The following is a 19061-nucleotide window of genomic DNA, read 5'->3' as shown; positions in this document are numbered from 1 at the left end:
CCTCCTGTGGGCTTAAGAGTCGCATCTCCGTCTGCTTCTAGGATGGTTCCTGGCACAGCAGACACCCAGTGTGTGTTGCATGCACGAGCACACAAGAGCGGCAGTGCCTGAGCTGGGAGAGCACGCTGCCCCGCTGTCCTTACCGCAGTCACTGCTCGCTGCCGGTCGCCCTGGCAGCGTTCCGTCCCCCCTGGATTCCAGGGACGTGTCTGCATCGTCTGCATGTGCCCCGCCCGGCCTCCTGGCCCGCGGTAGGCATTTTATAAATAAAATACTGGTTGGTTTAGTGAAATGGCAGCAGCTAATTAAGGCAAACAATTGTCTCCGTATTTAGAATCTTTTAGGAAAAAGGTTTTAATATCCCCTTTACATGTCAATATTTATACCAGTTCTTGGGACTCATGGTTTAAATCAATTACTGACAAGATAGCTTAGTTTAGGACTAAAGTGGCATACAGCAGTCCTCGTCTGGGTGCTGGCGGCTGCTGTCGTTTGCTTCTCCTGAAATGCTTCTGGCTGATGAGTTTCTCTCCACAGATACTAATTTACAAAACTTCTGTTAACTATAGCAATAAGAATTTTTTTATGTCAGATCTATAAAGCTGTCATTTAGAAGTTAAATAATTTGTTTATTCTCATTCAAAACTCTTTGCATAGTGATTGATTTCAGTTTGATGCAGAGTTTTTATAATCCTGTCTTGGTTAAATTCGTCTTTTGCTCAACTATAGATTCTTGGGCTTAAGTCAATAGTTTCTTTTAAATAAAAAATGAGCCAGAGAAGAGAAGATGCATTTTAATTTCTAGTGAAATTAATTAAAATGACATTTGATTAAGAAATGTTACATATCATGTAACTTAAATTTTCTAGAAAGTGTTTTTATTTTCAACTAGACTAATGACTAAAATGTCGATGGTAGAAATTGACATGGGGAGACATTCCCTGGAAAGGAAGGCTTTTTAGTGGGAAGCTTTGAACCTGCTGGATCCTCATGGTGATACTCCTGGATGACTAAATGGAAGCATCGTGTTCTCGAGGCCTTTGCAGAGGCAGTGAGAACAAGATTGGAATGACAAACATCACTGGGAGAGGTGTACATGCCCAGCGGAGGACTGCCACTGTGTGAGGTCTTTCACAGTAATGACGCCCAAGGCTCAGCAGAAGAACAAAATAGAAATTATCTCATTAGCGTTGACGTCTTAGGATTTATTTCTTTGACCCCTACTTCCTACCCTTCCTGCTGGCAACTAAAATAATAGTAAAGGGGACAGTGAGCTAGAAACATTGCACTGGAGGCACTCATGTGTCGCAGTTCATGTGTAACACTCATGTGTAACACTCATGTGTCGCAGTTGGGTCGTTTTGCTTCTGGACACCAGTTCTTTACATATAAGGAGAGGGATTTTGGAGCCATCAGGTGACAATCACAGGTGCTGACTGGGCTCCAGGAAATGATAGCAAGAAGGAGGCTGGTCAGGTTTAAGGGAGATGCTTATGTTAGGTGACCAGAGGGCCTGCTGAGCATGAGGATGGCTGCCTGGCCCACGTCAGAGCCATAGTGCAGCCCCACATGGCTGCTTCTCCTCGAGGTTGGGGGCCCAGTGGGACTTCATTTCCCAGTGCTTGGGGTAAAAAAAAAAAGTATCTGTTTGGATAAGTTTTCATTACTGTAGTCATTTCGATAATTTTAAATATGAAATCTCCTGGGTTATTTTTTTTTCTCTTGAGAGGACTGAAAAACAAACACTATTTTAATGCCATATGGAGCCGCCACAACATGTCTAGTAGGGCCAGTCACTCCAGTCACTCAGTTGTGTCCAGCTCTTTGCAGCCCCGTGGACTGCAGCACGCCAGGCCTCCCTGTCCACCTCCCAGAGTCCACCCAAACCCCTGTCCATCGAGTCGGTGATGCCATCCAGCCATCTCATCCTCTGTCGTCCCCTTCTCCTCCTGCCTTCGATCTTTCCCAGCATCAGGGTCTTTTCCAGTGAGTCCGTTCTTCGCATCAGGTGGCCAAACTGTTGTAGCTTCAGTTTAAGCATCAGTTCATCCATTGAGTATTCAGGACTGATTTCCTTTCAGATTGATTGGTTTGATCTCTTTGCAGTCCATGGAACTCTTAAGAGTCTTCTCCAACACCACAGTTCAAAAGCATCAAATCTTTGGCGCCCAGCCTTCTTTCTGGTCCAACTGTCACATCCATACATAACTACTGGAAAAACCATGGCTTTGACTAGATGGACCTTGTCGGGAAAGTAGTATCTCTGCTTTTTAATATGCTGTCTAGGTTTTAATATGCTAACCTAGACAAATAGAGTTTCTTCCAAGGAGCAAGTGTCTTTTAATTTCATGGCTGCAGTCACCATCTGCAGTGATGTTGGAGCCCAAGAAAATAAACTCTGTCACTATTTCCATTGTTTCCCCATCTGTCTGTCATGAAGTGATGGGACTGGATGCCATGATCTTAGTCTTAAGCCAGCTTTTTCACTCTCCTCTTTCACCTTCATCAAGAGGCTCTTTTGATCTTCTTCACTTTCTGCCATAAAGGTAGTGTCATCTGCATATCTGAGGTTATTGATATTTCTCCCAGCAATCTTGACTCCAGCTTGTGCTTCATCCAGCCCAGTGTTTTGAATGATGTACTCTGCATATAAGTTAAATAAGCAAGGTGACAATATACAGCCTTGACGTACTCCTTTCCCAATTTGGAAGCAGTCCATTGTTTCATGTCTGGATGTAACTGTTGCTTCTTGACCTATGTACAGATTTCTGAGGAGGCAGGTAAGGTGGTCTGGTATTTCCATGTCTTGAAGAATTTTCCACACTTTGTTGTGATCCACACAGTCAAAGACTTTGGCATAGTCAATAAAGCAGAAGTAGGTGCTTTTTGGAACTCTCTCGCTTTTTTGATGATCTAGCAGATGTTGGCAATTTGATCTCTGGTTCCACTGCCTTTTCTAAATCCAGCTTGAACATCTGGAAGTTTTTGATTCACATACTGTTGAAGCCTCACTTGGAGAATTTTGAGCATTACTTTACTAGTATGTGAGATGTGTGCAATTGTGTGGTAGTTTGATCATTCTTTGGCATTGCTTTTCTTAGGGATTGGAATGAAAACTGACCTTTTCCAGTCCTGTGGCCACTGCTAAGTTTTCCAAATTTGCTGGCATATTGAGTGCAGCACTTTCACAGCATCATCTTTTAGGATTTGAAATAGCTCAACTGAAATTCCATCACCTCCACTAGCTTTGTTTGTAGTGATGTTTCCTAAGGCCCACTTGACTTTGGACTCCAGGATGTCTGGCTCTAGGAGAGTGATCACACCATTGTGGTTATCTGGGTCATGAAGATCTTTTTTGTCTCGTTCTTCTGTGTATTCTTGCCACCTCTTCTTAATATCTTCTGCTTCTTTTAGGTCCATACCATTTCTGTCCTTTATCGAGCCCATCTTTGCATGAAATGTTCCATTAGCATCCCTAATTTTCTTGAAGAGATCTCTAGTCTTTGCCATTGTATTGTTTTTATCTATTTCTTTGATCACTGAGGAAGGCTTTCTTATCTCCTTGCTATTCTTTGCAACTCTGCTTTCAGATCTTTCCTTTTCTCCTTTGCTTTTCACTTCTCTTGTTTTCACAGCTATTTGTAAGGCCTCCTCAGACAACCATTTTGCCTTTGCATTTCTTTTTCTTGGGGATGGTCTTGATCACTGCCTCCTGTACAATGTCACGGACCTCCGTCCGTAGTTCTTCAGGCACTCTGTCTATCAGATCTGATCCCTTGAATCTGTTTGTCACTTCTGCTGTTTAATCGTAAGGGATTTTATTTGGGTAATATCTGAATGGTCTAAGGTTTTCCCTATTTTCTTCAATTTAAGTCAGAATTTGGCAAGAAGGAGTTCATGATGTGAGCCACAGTCAGCACCTGGCCTTGTTTTTGCTGATTGTATAGAGTTTCTCCATCTTCGACTGCAAAGAATATAATCAGTGTTATTTTGGTGTTGACCATCTGGTGATGTCTATGTGTAGAGTCATCTCTTGTGTTGTTGGGAGAGGGTGTATTCTATGTCTAATAGGGTAACTTGGCCTATATATTGCTAGGCTTCAGCTCTACACTAAATCTTACCACTCTGTATATTTTCATTCTCTCTCCTTCTCCCTGTTTGTCTTTTCACCCCATTCTTTCTCCTACAGTAATTTTCTCTCATTCATTTATATTGCATTGCTTGTTAATATAATTAATAAATTAATTAATTATCAACATTTATCTGGTTCTCATTATGTCAGGTCATTCTAAATAAACAAGGGTGACTAAAAAGAATGATCTCTTTCTTAATAATTTAGCAGGTTTTTATGTAGATGAAATGGAAAGCTGTGATGTTTAGGCAGTGGATAACTCAAGTGGGCTTAATGAGGGACACCAAGGAGCCTGGCAAGAAGTTCTGACTTATGAAATAAGGGCTTAAACCCAGTGGAGAAGATCTCAACTTAATGTGGTTTGCATCAGAATGTGCTAGAAATTCTCTTTAATCTCAGGTAGGCTGCGGAGAGAAAGCCAGACCTAGACAGTCTGAAACCTCCCAACCTACAAGAAACCAAATAATGTTTGTAGTAGTAGTATATCATGTATTGTAACACTGGTTTATAGGTTACACAAACATGTAAAAAATTCCTATAGCAAATATATTTTATAAATTTTGAGTGTATCATCAAGGTTATGGTTCAAAGATTACCTTTCTAGGAGGTTAATCAAAGTAGTGATAGCTTCACAGTTAAATATATTGTTGAGCCCCTTATTGCTATAAAGCTGTTAAGAAGGTGTGTGAATCATGGTGCTGTGCCTGAGTCTTTGTCTCATCCTGCCTGGCCCGCGTCCAGAAATGTTTGTGTTCTCGGGGCTCTTCTGGCACTGAACCACAACTCTTACGTAAACTTCTCTTCCTTTCTTGCTTAGGAGAACATAAATAGCACAGCTCTTGAATGCCCAAAGTACTTACATTCACGACAGTGTATTATTTGGCAAGACTTTTCCTTAACGTGCTTCTGAGTCTGCATCTTTTTTTTTTTTTTTATCCTAAATTAGTTGAACGGTAAGGCTTATACTTTTAATTCCAGAGTGAGCGCTGTTTGCTCTGAAAGGTTGGGAGGGCGCTGCGGTGGCAGTTCCTGCATCATACAGGCCAGAAGAGCAGAGTGGGCCTGCCTGCCACAGGCACACGGGGCTTTTAACTTGACCTTCCCAGGCCCCTCCCCGTAGAATTCCGATTCAGTAGATTTCGGTTCAGGTCCAAGGATCTAGGTTTCATAAAAGTTTCCCAAGCCACTCTGATGTCTGGTCAATCTGAAGGTCGGGAGAACTGATTAGGGTTTGAAGGATTTGCACATTATTACTTCTAAGGTATAGATAATCTATCAGTTAGTATCCGACCATCTCACTGGAGTGTCCAAGGATTCCTCCAAGAGCACAGAACAAAGCCAGAGAGCTTTTCTGAATGTGTCTTGACCTAGAAGGGATTTAATGCCTCTGAATCTGATAAAGCAGGTGTTTTCCTTTCTGTAAGAAGCTTTTATCTTTTATTACTCAAAAGTGGTTTTGTCAGCAGTCCTGACCTAGATTATGAAGTCCTTTGATCTTTGAGTCCATTTAAAGCTTCTTATTGAAAATGTTCCCTCTCTCTTCATGTTACTCTACAAGCTGCATTAAATTTCAATGTTGTTGAAGGATATTATTTTATATACTTTATTTAATCTTTCCTTAAAAAAGAGTGTGGGATGGATAAATTTTTTAACTTAATATTTTTTACCTAATGTTTTTCGTCAGTATCTTAATATTGTAGTGTCCCTCTGTTGCCTTAATTTTTTTTCCTCTATTCATAGCCTGAATTGTAACGACATCTATAGTTTGCTGCTGGCAAGATGTTCACCACTCTTTGCTAACACCCTCTGTTCAGCGCTAATCTGACATTCTGAATTTTAAGCTCTCTATCTTCTATAAATCTTTCTTTTCACACAGATAAGTTGTCAAACCTTTTATTTGAGCCATCTATTAAAAAATATGCAAAATCAGAAGATATCAGTGAAATAGTCATTTCCAAAAATAACAATGCAAAATGGAAATATCCCCAAGTGTTGTTGGTGATCACAAGGCCTTTCTACATAAATTATGTTTTTTTCTTAGTGCTTTTCTGGGTCTGCTTTTACACCTTAGACATTTTTGGTTAAGATTCTACTTAGTCACTGATTTAATTAATTGTGTATGTCATCTACCATATGTATATTCCCCAGTCCTGGTAGATTTACTTAATGTTTGAACGTGCTGAAATGCTTATCTGTAACCACACACCATAGCAAAGACTAAAGTATTTTAAAACTATGCTGAATAATTGTACACCATGTAAATGTGTGATAACTATTCTGTAACAGGTGTAGTAGTTCCAGCTTTTGGAATAAGGTAAAGCAAAACATCTGGCAATGATTTTACCAAATTTAAAGAGAATAGATGATATAGATATGCTACCTGTGTTATTTTAAAGCCTTATTTGTTTTGTTTTGTTTTTTTTTTTAAAATCCTATCATTGGGTAGAACATAACTTTATATATTTTATATATAGAATATGTATATAAAAATTTTCATATAAAGTTCTATATATAGAACTTATAGAACATAATTTTGGATTGGTACATAACTTCACAGTCTAGTCAAATGTATAAATGAAACCATGAGAATATAATAGATAAAACCTGAGGGAAAAGAGACAACATTTGATGATGTACAAGATATGTGAACATCCTAATCTGTCCACTTTAAGAGTTTTGTGGTAGGCTGAGAAAGAATCTTCATATAAACTAATTCCTTGTCCTAGAATGTTTGTGGAAATGTTCTCGAGACTTCTAGTTTTAAAGCAGTGCAGAGGAGAGGTTTCTACACATGGAAGTTAATGTTAAGTGGGCACTGTTTTCTTCTATTGCTTAGAACTGAACTTGGTAATCTGCTGTGCATTGTCTAAACTTATTTATAAAATATAGTGAAACCAAAGTATTAATATATTTTTATATTTCTTTCCTGTCTGAACCCTGCCTGCTGATTCAATTAATACTATGAGAATTGCAGATATCTAACTGTTACACATTCTTGTTTTCTCTTGACAGGAAGAAGACCAGAAGGCAGTCAGTTACCCTTCCCTCCTTAGCCACATAACGTCTTCTTTCCTGAATCACCCTGTCTTCCCAATGACAGAAAAGGTCCCCGTGCCCACCCTTCAGCTGCTGGGTGGATTCTCTCCCTTAATGTCACCTTTGCCCTGTGACATTCACCTGGTTAACCTGAGGACAGTGCAGTCGAAGGTATATCCCCAAGTATATCTATGAAAAACTGCCTTTTTGTATTATACGTGGCATGAGGGGTGGGAATGAGAACACTGTGAGGCTCGCTCTTGCTTCAGGGGGTGATTAAGCCCACTGCGCCTTCGGGCAGCGTCGTTGTGCCTTTCGTCTGACTGTTGCTGTGCAGTTTAGAGAATGTCCTTAGACTTATTTTATTCTCATAAAAGTCCTGTGTGGTGAGCAGATCGGGAAGAATCAGCTTCTATTTACAGATAAAGAAGCTGAAGCTGGCCTGAGGTCACATCACTAGTAGGTGGAAGAACAAGGAGAGCGAGGCCTGAAGATCAGCTCTGCTGGTGTTTGCCGTTTGTTTCTGCCTATTCGCCAGTGTTTCTCAGGAGTTAGAGAGACAGAAAGCACAGTGTTTAATTATTTCTGTACCAGAGGCTTTGTACATTTGTATCTGTTCTCCTAAAAATATAAAAAATCCTAAAATACTCCTAAAACTTAGCATTGAGAAACCAGCTATGTAGGAGAGGTATAAAGATATGTTAGAGGAAGTAACAAGGGAAGATTTTGTTAGGTATGGAATGTTAACTCAGATTGCTTGGGTTTACCTATATGCCTAATTTTAAAGTCAGATTGCATTTGTGGGGGGAAAAAAAAAGATGAGAGGTTTGGCATTTTTATGTTTTGTAGAGCTGTTTTGATATTGTGGATTGACATACACTTAGCTGGAAATAGTAAGTGGTTATGGATTCTGTGAGAAATATAAAAAAATTACCTGCATGTGAAAAGAAGAGAGTGTTCATGTTCAAAGACAGCATAAGAGGGAAAAAATGTTTAGCTTAAGAATAAAAAACTGAAGCGTATCAAATAAAGGAAGGATCAGTACATACAAATTTGGACACTTAGTGCTTTAAAACTGGACGTCCACAATGGGGAACTTTTGTCTGAGTGTGCACGAGAATACATGTGACGAGTAATGACGAATACAAGTGGATGTTAGAGGCCTGTGTGTGTACCCCCGTGTCACGGGTACACAGAGGATGGCATGAGTGAACTGCTATGTGCCAGTTACCACTACAGGAACTAAGGGGCGCAGCCATGAACCAAGCAGACAAGAGCCCTGCCTTTCTGAAGCTTAGATTCTAGTATGAGGGGAAAACTGAAGATCAAAACTCAGAGAACACATGTTAGATGGTAATAAGCGTTGTTTTGAAGGGGGAAAAGGAGGGACGAGCACCTTCAGGAGGTGGTTGGAATAGGACGGTTGGAGAAGGCATTGCAGAAAAGGTGATACGGGAGTGAAAATCTGAAGGAAGTCAGGGAATAGGAGACTTCGCAGATTTCTGGGGATAGAGTCGTCGGGAAGAGTTACAAGCACACGGAAGGCCTGAAGGCAGGAGATGCCGGTCAGAAAGGAGGAGCCGGAGCCGTGAGATTCCTTGCTGTGTCCCCCCTCTGAGAGCAGAATCTGCACCCAGTAGGTACTGTGTAACCCTTTGTTGAGCGAGTGTATCTTGAGAGCACTCTCTCTAGGATTTTGCTGTGGTCTTTGCGGGTCTACTCTGACTCAGGGAAAGAACACACTTGAGATGGACAGCCTCTCTGAGGTGACCTGTCATTGACTCCTGGGCTCAAGAGAAAGATAGGAGAGAGTGGAGACGCCAGCCTCTGAGCCCCCGGCCGCGCCCTCTGGGCGGGGATGGTGGAGGGCACTAGCAAGCGGAAGGCGCCCAGGGCTCTCGGGTCCATGGTGGCTGCTGTTCCTTAGCCTCGCTCCTCGGGGAGTCTCTCCTGTGACGGCGTTCTGGGAGCAGCCCAGCTGATTCTGGGAGGTTTGTCCCTCTGCAGGTGGAGGTTGGGTGTAGAGTGCAGGGTTTTTCCTCCAGGGTTTTGCTTGTTTTCCAGATTACCTCTTTGTCGTGGTGACCTGTTTCTTTCATTTTTCCTCCTGTTGGCTGTCTTCCTGGGATATAGAGCTAATCAGTTTTGTGGTTAAAAATTCCATTGCCAGGACTTGGCCTGTGGTCCAGTGGTTCAGACTCTGTACTCCCAGTGCAGGGGCCCGGCTTCAGGCCCTAGTCAGAGCACTGTATCCTGCATGCTGCACCTAAGAGCCTGCGCGTGGCAACCAAGACCCCCCAGGCCGCAGCCAGCATCGTGCAGCCAAAATAAACCCCACTTCCCACCAGGTTCGGCTTCCCTGGTGGCTCAGACAGGAAAGAAGCTGCCTACAATGTGGGAGACCTGGGTTCAATCCCTGGGTTGGGAAGATCCCCTGGAGAAGGGAATGGCTGCCTACTCCAGTATTTTAGCCTGGAGAATCCCATGAACAGAAGAGCCTGGAGGACTACAGCCCATGGGGTTGCAAAGAGTCAGACACGACTGAGCAACTGATACTTCACTTTCCCCAGCTGGTTCATAGCCGTGGATCCTGCAGGCTGGCCCCCACTGGCTGCAGTCACGTGAGGTCCCGTTGTCCCTCTCACCTCTGGGCAGACGGACCGCCTGCACCCCTGCTGCATGCCCACTGCGTGCCCACGGACTCCACTGCCATGTATGAAATGGGCCTGATGGCAGATATGTCTGCTTCAGGTCTGATATGAGAAACGGGTGAGATAATGCTGTGAGAGCTTTTGGAAACAGAAGCTCTTTGTAGACATACATTGTTGTCCTGAGGATACTTAGAGTACATGCCAACACAGGTGCAGACCGGGGTTTTAGCAGAGGAAATACAAAGCGATTTAACAGTCTGACCAGAAAGAATGAAGACTGAAATGCCGTAGGCGTAAGTTAATGCCTAACCACGTGATCAGAACTAAATATTTGAGGCTGTTTTACATTAGCTATCAGTTGGTTCCAATTTCTATGTTAGTCTTTGACTCTTAGCACATATTTCTAACAGTTTAAAAACTTGCCAGGAATCCGAAGGGATTCTTTAAAGAATTGCTCTCCATCCCCTAATCTCTGATAATGGGGAAGTAATCATTGAAGGACGCTGATGTACGTATTCATTCAAAGAAAACTTAGTACTTAAAAGGTACCCAGAGTAATTCCATGGTTATACTAGAAGAAAGACAAAAGTGACTCAATCCAGAAGCCAGAGCTAGGCATTTTGGATTGTGTTCTTGTTTTTGGTGTGTTGGCATCTCCCAGCATGCAATAATGCGCTCTTTGTTTAGAGACTGCAGTGCATTTTTCCCACTGAAGTAATTGGCCTTACTTCAAAGAGAGATTGGCCTCCAGGCAAGACTGGAGATCTGCCTTGGCCCATCACCTCACAGTATTCCCATGAGGAAAGTGTCTGCAGACCTCCGTAACATAACAGGGCGCATCGCCCTTGCTGCCTGACCCCTCCTTGCGTAGCATGATGGGGGCCCTCTGCCGGCCTGCGCTCCAGGCCGGCTCCCCTTCCAGCCCTGGGCTCCCCGCTCCAGGCTGCTGTCTGCAGGCTCCCCTTCCAGCCCTGGGCTCCCCGCTCCAGGCTGCTGTCTGCAGGCTCCCCTTCCAGCCCTGGGCTCCCTGCTCCAGGCCGCTGTCTGCAGGCTGTCCGCTCCAGCCTTGGGCTCCCTGCTCCAGCCCTGGGCTCCCACTCCTGGTGGAGGCAGGCTCTGTGTGCTCAAAGCTCAGAGAACACGTGGGACCTGGGGGGTCTGCTAACCCCCTGAAGTTAGCAGCTTTTCTAGCTAAAGTCCTCAAACTCACTGTGTCCAGGTGATACCAGAGAGATTATAGAAAAGACTTCCACAGATGTCTTCATCTCTGAGATTCTGATTCTGTAGATTTGGGGTGGAGAGTTTAGGAATTAGTAACTTTTAAAAACTCTCCTAGTGATTCTAGAAATTGCTATTATCTGCATTTACTGAATTGGGAAAGTAAGGGTTAGAATAAATAGTTAAAATTAAATCACCTACCTGTGAATGGCAGAATCAGGAGCCACAACCAGCCCTTCTGAACCTGGGTGCTGACTGTGATCTCAGAGGGTCACATTAAGATTTCGAGATTTACTACATCTGCCCTCAAAGTCCAGCTTTCCAGAAAAACAAACAAAACAGCAACAAAAAAGGTCCAGTTTTCAAAAATTATTCTATATTGATAGATGAGCTTGTTTTTACATAGACATATCTTGCTTTTTTAGTTTATAGTTTTTTTGTTTTTTTTTTTAATTAACTATGTCATATATTTGTAGTCAGATGAAGAGGAGAACAAACATGTCTTAAAACCCTGCCTCACAGCTGTATGGCCCAGTGTGCTCCAGCCACTGTTAAGGAATTTAAACGTTAGCCTTCTCATCCTGTGTATCTGGTGTCCAACTCTCTTCTCTTCATCACTCCCTTTTCTTGTGCTATCAACAGCCTGAGTTACAAAAAGAAGCTTCTGTGAAGGTTTGAAAACTGGGGAATAGGAGTACCACTCAAGTGCACTAACTGGGAACACCACACCCTCAGGAGAGGGAAGTGATTCAGGGAGAAGAGAGCCTTGGGAGAGGGGATGCTGGGAGAATCTCATGGGAGGATGAGCCATGGATCAAGCGAGAATGGAAAGTTCTGTCTGGAATGCTGATTTTCCAGGGATGAGGAGGAACTTGATTAAGCTGTTTAGCTAAGCGTCATGGAGCCATGCTGCCTTAATGCTTTGAGCAGTGATACCTACATCCACTCTTCTTGCAGATTGTTTTACCTGCTTTTATATTCAAATATATTTTTATTTCATTTATCTGTAGATGTGAAGTGAAAAGTGTTAGTCACTCAGTCGTGTCCGACTCTTTGTGGCCCAGTGGACTGTAGGCCTCAGGCTCCCCTGTCCATGGAATTCTCCAGATGAGGATCCTGGTGTGGGTGGCCATTTCACCATCCGAGCCCCCAGGGAAGCCCTCATTCCTAGACATCTGTCTGTATATCTCTCCTCTCTATCTGTATGTGTTAAATGTAACTCTTTATTATGTATGGGATTTATTTTGGTTTGAGCTTAACCGTTTCTTCTAGAGAGTTAACCAGTCATTTCAATGTCCGCACCACTTACTGAATAAAGTCTTCTCTCTCAACTTGTTTTCACCACCCCCTCCTTTTCTTGTAAGAGGGAGTTTAAGGTTTATACTTTATTTTGCCTTTCTTAAAAGAATTCATTGGTGCTTTATTGATCTCCCTAGTTTCTGGAAAGGTGAAAATTGTTGGGAAAAAATGTTCTTTGTTGTACGTATCTGAGGACACCCATCCACCTTCCCCTTTCTTTCTGTCATGCTACCTTGTTGGTTAAAACAGGATAACTGTTATTGACATCTTAACAAGTGCCCTGGAAAATGCATTTCTACTGGTTATTTCCTGCCTCAGGACTTGTAACACAGTGTGAGATTTTCTAGCCTTGCCACCTGCCAGAATGCACTGAAATATGAGAGGCGTTTGGCGTCGCCAAAGAATCTGAGCAGCTTGGAGCCGTGGCGTCGTCTGTGCGTGCCTGGCACGTCCCCGAGGAGGGCGGGGTCACAACCTCCTTGGAGAGTCCCGCCACAGTCGGGCCCCTCTGTTTCTCAGGAGGCGGCGTGTCCACAGGCGCCCTGCACAGTTGGCAGCAGTTACGGCTTGTGAACCCCACAGGAGCGGCTCCACTGTCATTTGCAGAGTTGCCATCCACCGTGCGGAAGGAGCATCTGCCTGTTCCTTTGCTTAGAAGAGACTGTCATATGTGGTGTGATTTTCAGGGTGGCCTTAAATCTTTTAAAATGGGATGAGTGGATGGCTGGGCAGGTTGTAAATGGGTGGAAATGATAACTTCTAAACCTTTCTTTCTGAATGTGTTAGTAAATCATGATTTTAGCTCTGTTGGAACCATTGATTAAATACTCCCATTTTCCAGCCTGAAATCAGAAGCTGGAAAGTCTCCTTAAGTGATCTCCTTAAGTTGATAACCTTTTGTTTTATCAAGTCAAAAGCGATCCTCCTCCTTCCCCTCAAGCCGGTGTCGGTCTGCACCGATCCGCAGCAGAGCAGAGGCAGAGAACGCAGCTGCGTCAGTGCAGGCTTGGGGGCCGGGCCCGCTGGGCCAGGGGCACTGCCTCCGCTCGCTGCCCAGCTGTCTCAGAGCAGGCCCTGCATCCTCCGACGCCAGTGTCCTCGCCAGTGGCCAGGCGGTGGTGAGAGTGTCACCCGAGAGAGGCCCTGTCAGGCTCCAATGAATTGATAGTTGTCAAGCATGTAGAATAGCATCCGGCACATAGTAAGCACAAAGTTTTAACAAGGTTCTCAACTGTGATCATTCAGTCATCAGCAGTTTTGCTGTTACTAATACTGAAATAAAAATAGTGGCACTTTCTTTTTAATTGGAAAAAGTTAAAGTTTATTGCCACAGTAAATTTTGATGTATCTTTGATGTGTATTCCTTATATAGTTTATTGCTGATTTCTCAGGTCGCTCCAGTACGACGTACCTAAAGCCGCCTCCGCCCCAAGTGCTGCACTGAGTGCTTTCTGTGAGCCTGATTTACCTCTCACGGCAGCACGAGGAGGGGAGGCGGGGTCCGTGCCCCTGTGTAGAAGAGGAAATGGGCTGGCCTGGGACTGCTGGGAAGCCTTCGGGGTCACACAGCCAGGGAGTGGTGATGCTCAGAGGCTGACTCTAGACCCCTGCTCGCTGCCTGGTACTGCCCTCTGCCTGGGACCGTGCAGACAGCGCTGGGCAATACCCGGCTTGCTTTCTTCTTGCCTGCTCAGTAATAGTGGAATACTCAAGAAGGCTGCATCAACCGTTGGTGAGGGTTCCTGCTGGAGCCAACCCATGCCTCCAGGCTAGCCTTCTCTGAGCCTGACGACCTCACTTGTAGTCAGATCTTCTTGCCCAGCCTTCCCCAGTCACTGGAGAAGTTTTATGAGCCCTGCTTAGTCTAGAAACTCAGTGTTGGTTTTTCCTCTGAGATAAGTTCTACAGTGCATTTTCCTGGTACAGCCTGGGAACATCCACACAGTGATTTAGCCCCAACGGTGATCTGTTCTACAAGGACAGTTTGACACTCACCCAGCACAGCGATGATACAGTTTCAAATTTATAAGTTTTCTTCCCCATGCCCCCCCCTTTTTGAGGTCTGGATTTCATTAATGTGTTAATGAATATAAAAAGAGGTCTTTCAAAAGTTGTTTACTCTCCTAGAGCGTATGCTGTGACGACTTGAGGGTAACTGGTTTTCCTGCATACGTATTCGAGTTAAAATCACAGTTTCCCTACTTTAAAAAACAGTTTTCTTGGAAATAAAATGTCTAGACAGACTTTGAAACTGAAAAACTGCTCCTTTGCCTCAGGTATTTTTGTTTGAAAACTGATCCTTTCATGAATCTTTGATTTTTAAAAACTTACACAAGATGAATGCCATTTTATTAGTCTTTTAGTCCTTGTAAAAATGATGCAATTTTAGTTTTTAGAGAAAGTAAAACTTCTTTCCCATAAGTGAAAATTAATTTTTATGACTTTAATCTCCACTTTTGTACTGTTTGTTTAAATCTTTTATCTAAAATTAAATTTCACTGGCAGAATCCTGAAAGTGTCTCCCTTCCCACTTTTTTTTTGGTCATCTTCAGTCTGCTAAAGACCTTATACAGTCATTATTCCAAGGACAAATGTTTTGCAGAAATTTTCACAATGCCTGCTTATCAGTGTTTTTTTTAATGATGGTCTAGATCCCATGGACAGAGGAGCCTGGTGGGCTGCAGTCCATGGGGTCGCTAAGAGTCGGACACGACTGAGCGACTTCACTTTCACTTTTCACTTTCATGCATTGGAGAAGGAAATGGCAACCCACTCCAGTGTTCTTGCCTGGAGAATCCCAGGGACGGGGGAGCCTGGTGGGCTGCCGTCTATGGGGTTGCACAGAGTCGGACAGGACTGAAGCGACTTAGCAGCAGCAGCAGTGAGTTAAAATGGCCAGATGCCAAGGATAATAGTGATAAGTGCTTTTGGAATTTAATTAAGAGGCCATCTAATTTGTGAATTTGAATCAGAACTCTTAGGACTTTGATGTATAGTTTGGACATATAATTTAGGACTATCCTGACTCCTTAGTTACAAAGCTATGATGCCAATAAAATAAATTTGTGAATAAGAAGTTAAAAGAGAATATTGTTTAACTTGTGACTGTTATGAAAATAACCAGTTTATTTGACCGATGATGTTGATATAAATAATAATATATCGAGGTCTTTCTCTGCTCCAGACCCTGGGCTAAGTCCTTATTATGCTGCCTCTTTTTATCTCTTTTTTTATGGTAAAGGAAAAACAGTTTTGCTGACAGCAGCTAGTAAATTGCAGAAGTAGGCTACAGCTCTTAGGCTGTCTGACTCCCAGCCCAGACGGTGACCCTCTCATTTCTACAGTCTCTGCACTAGCGCAGCCTGCCCTACGAGCTGGGCTGCCTTACACAGTGTTCTCAGGGGGTTAGCTCGCAGCATGACTGTGAGGAGAGCCCACATGCGTTAGCTCCACTTTACAGACGAGGAGACTGGCGCTCAGGAAGAATAAAAGAGCGTTCCAGGGTTTCAAAATTGGCATAAGTGTTATCCTTCTGTACATACTAAATACAAGGTTTTTTTTAATGTGCTATTTTCATGCTATTTAGGGGCTATGAAATTGTTTGAAATTTCATTAGGAATCTTTATCATATTACTTCAACTTGCTATGTGTATTATATGGTCCTGTGATGACTCAGAATCCCTAAATGATGTTTTTCTCTTCTTCAAAAAAATGTTTTAGCAGTACCACTGTAAAATACCAGTGTAAAATGTCATAAAACAGGTTATTCCAGCCAAGAGTCTGAGGTGAGGACAGATTTAAGTTGTTCAGTCACATTAAAATCAAATCAGTGTTGGGAATGCTGGCAGCTATTCAGAAAAGATGTCTCTGTAGCACATTAAAAATTTATGCCCTAGTAAGGTTGACCACCTCTTCTTAAAATCTTCTGCTTCTGTTAGGCCATACCATTTCTGTCCTTTATCAAGCCCATCTTTGCATGAAATGTTCCCTTGGTATCTCTGATTTTCTTGACGAGATCTCTAGTCTTTCCCATTCTGTTGTTTTGCTCTATTTCTTTGCATTGATCTCTGAGGAAGGCTTTCTTATCCCTCCTTACTATTCTTTGGAACTCTGCATTCAGACGCTTATATCTTTTCTTTTCTCCTTTGCTTTTCACTTCTCTTCTTTTCACAGCTATTTGTAAGGCCTCCTCAGAGAGCCATTTTGCTTTTTTGCATTTCTTTTCCATGGAGATGGTCTTGATCCCTGTCTCCTGTACAATGTCACAAACCTCCATCCGTAGTTCATCAGGCACCCTTATCTATCAGATCTAGTCCCTTAAATCTATTTCTCACTGCCACTGTATAATCATAAAGGATTTGATTTAGGTCATACCCGAATGGTCTCGTGGTTTTCCCTACTTTCTTCAATTTCAGTCTGAATTTGGCAATAAGGAGTCCATGGTCTGGGCCACAGTCAGCTCCTGGTCTCGTTTTTGTTGACTGTAGAGGTGGCAGGAATACACAAAAGAACTGTACAAAAAAGATCTTCACGACCAAGATAATCACGATGGTGCGATCACTCACCTAGAGCCAGACATCCTGGAATGTGAAGTCAAGTGGGCCTTAGAAAGCATCACGATGAACAAAGCTAGTGGAGGTGATGGAATTCCAGTTGAGCTATTTCAAATCCTGAAAGATGATGCTATGAAAATGCTGCACTCAATATGCCAGCAAATTTGGAAAACTCAGCAGTGGCCACAGGACTGGAAAAGGTCAGTTTCCATTCCAATCCCAAAGAAAGGCAATGCCAAAGAATGCTCAAACTACCGCACAATTGCACTCATCTCACACACTAGTAAAGTAATGCTCAAAATTCTCCAAGCCAGGCTTCAGCAATATGTGAACCATGAAAAGGCAGAGGAACCAGAGATCAAATTGCCAACATCCACTGGATCATGGAAAAAGCAAGAGAGTTCCAGAAAAACATCTATATCTGCTTTATTGACTATGCCAAAGCCTTTGACTGTGTGGATCACAATAAACTGGAAAATTCTGAAAGAGATGGGAATACCAGACCACCTGACCTGCCTCTTGAGAAACCTATATGCAGGTCAGGACGCAACAGTTAGAAGTGGACATGTAACAACAGACTGGTTCCAAATAGGAAAAGGAGTTCGTCAAGGCTGTATATTGTCACCCTGCTTATTTAACTTACACGCAGAGTACATCATGAGAAATGCTGGGCTGGAAGAAGCACAAGCTGGCATCAAGATTTCTGGGAGAAATATCAGTAACCTCAGATATGCAGATGACACCACCCTTCTGGCAGAAAGTGAAGAGAAACTAAAAAGCCTCTTGATGAAAGTGAAAGTGGAGAGTGAAAAAGTTGGTTTAAAGCTCAACATTCAGAAAACTAAGATCATGGCATCTGGTCCCATCACTTCATGGGAAATAGATGGGGAAGCAGTGGAAACAGTGTCAAACTTTATTTTTGGGGGCTCCAAAATCACTGCAGATGGTGACTGCAGGCATGAAATTAAAAGACGCTTACTCCTTGGAAGAAAAGTTATGACCAACCTAGATAGCATATTCAAAAGCAGAGACATTACTTTGCCAACAGAGGTCCGTCTAGTCAAGGCTATGGTTTTTCCAGTGGTCATGTATGGATGTGAGAGTTGGGCTATGAAGAAAGCTGAGTGCCGAAGAATTGATGCTTTTGAAGTGTGGTGTTGGAGAAGACTCTTGAGAGTCCCTTGGACTGCAAGGAGATCCAACCAGTCCATTCTGAAGAAGATCAACCCTGGGATTTCTTTGAAAGTTGTGATGCTAAAGCTGAAACTCCAGTACTTTGGCCACCTCATGCGAAGAGTTGACTCATTGGAAAAGACTCTGATGCTGGGAGGGATTGAGGGCAGGAGGAGAAGGGGACGACAGAGGATGAGATGGCTGGATGGCATCATTGACTCGATGGATGTGAGTCTGAGTGAACTCCAGGAGTTGGTGATGGACAGGGAGGCCTGGCGTGCTGCGATTCATGGGGTCTCAAACAGTCGGACATGACTGAGCTACTGAAGTGACTGAAGGTTGACATAGGTTTCCCTGGTGGCTCAGACAGTAAAGAATCCACCTAGAATGCGGGAGACCTGGGTTCGGTCCCTCGTTTGGGAAGATCCCCTGGAAAAGGGAATGGCTACCCACTCCAGTATTCTGGCCTGCAAACTTCCACGGACCGTATATAGTCCATGGGATCGCAGAGGGTCAGACACAGATGAGCCACTTTCACTTTCAAGGTTGATCAAGAACCTCGGCATATTCGTGTCTGTGGTCACATTAAAAAAAAAGGAAGAGTAAATGTGTCTATACCGTCAGTGTGCATTGCTTAACTTTTCCAAAGATTTTATTAATCCATTTTATTTATCATAAACATTTCCTGGTTTAGAAAATGTAAAATTGATTAAATGGTTATAATTGTAAATGTTCAAGGACTTAAAGCATTCAAGGCATTGTTACTTCAATTGGGTGCAGTTACTTGTATTGGGAGCAAGAAATTTTACTGCAAGAAAGTGTATACTGATCGCTGTAGCTGACTTGTGATTTTTAGTGTTTTCCTTTTTGCCTGAGCAAGAAGAATAGCTTCTGTAATGTGAATGTAAATGATACATCAAGCTAATGTGGCTGGCTTAGCAAGTGATAAGCATAACTAATTCAACTTAAATTTCTCTTATATAAAAATCATGAACCAAT

At 43.0% G+C, this 19061-nt stretch overlaps 1 protein-coding gene across 2 annotated transcripts in view; it reads left to right on the top strand.

Moving 5' to 3' along the window:
• Positions 1-19061, top strand: part of MAN2A1 (mannosidase alpha class 2A member 1) — a 208032-nt gene that overhangs the window by 183807 nt on the left and 5164 nt on the right. For both annotated transcript variants that reach the window (XM_044947248.2, XM_025292149.3), the window contains one exon: positions 7145-7339. In XM_044947248.2, the coding sequence (XP_044803183.2) occupies positions 7145-7339 (195 nt within the window). The remainder of the gene's footprint in view (positions 1-7144; positions 7340-19061) is intronic.

This window comes from Bubalus bubalis, chromosome 9, assembly GCF_019923935.1.
Source record: "Bubalus bubalis isolate 160015118507 breed Murrah chromosome 9, NDDB_SH_1, whole genome shotgun sequence".
NCBI lineage: Eukaryota > Metazoa > Chordata > Mammalia > Artiodactyla > Bovidae > Bubalus > Bubalus bubalis.
The sequence above is the reverse complement of the archived record's forward strand: the minus strand, read 5'-3'. Positions and strand labels throughout refer to the sequence as shown.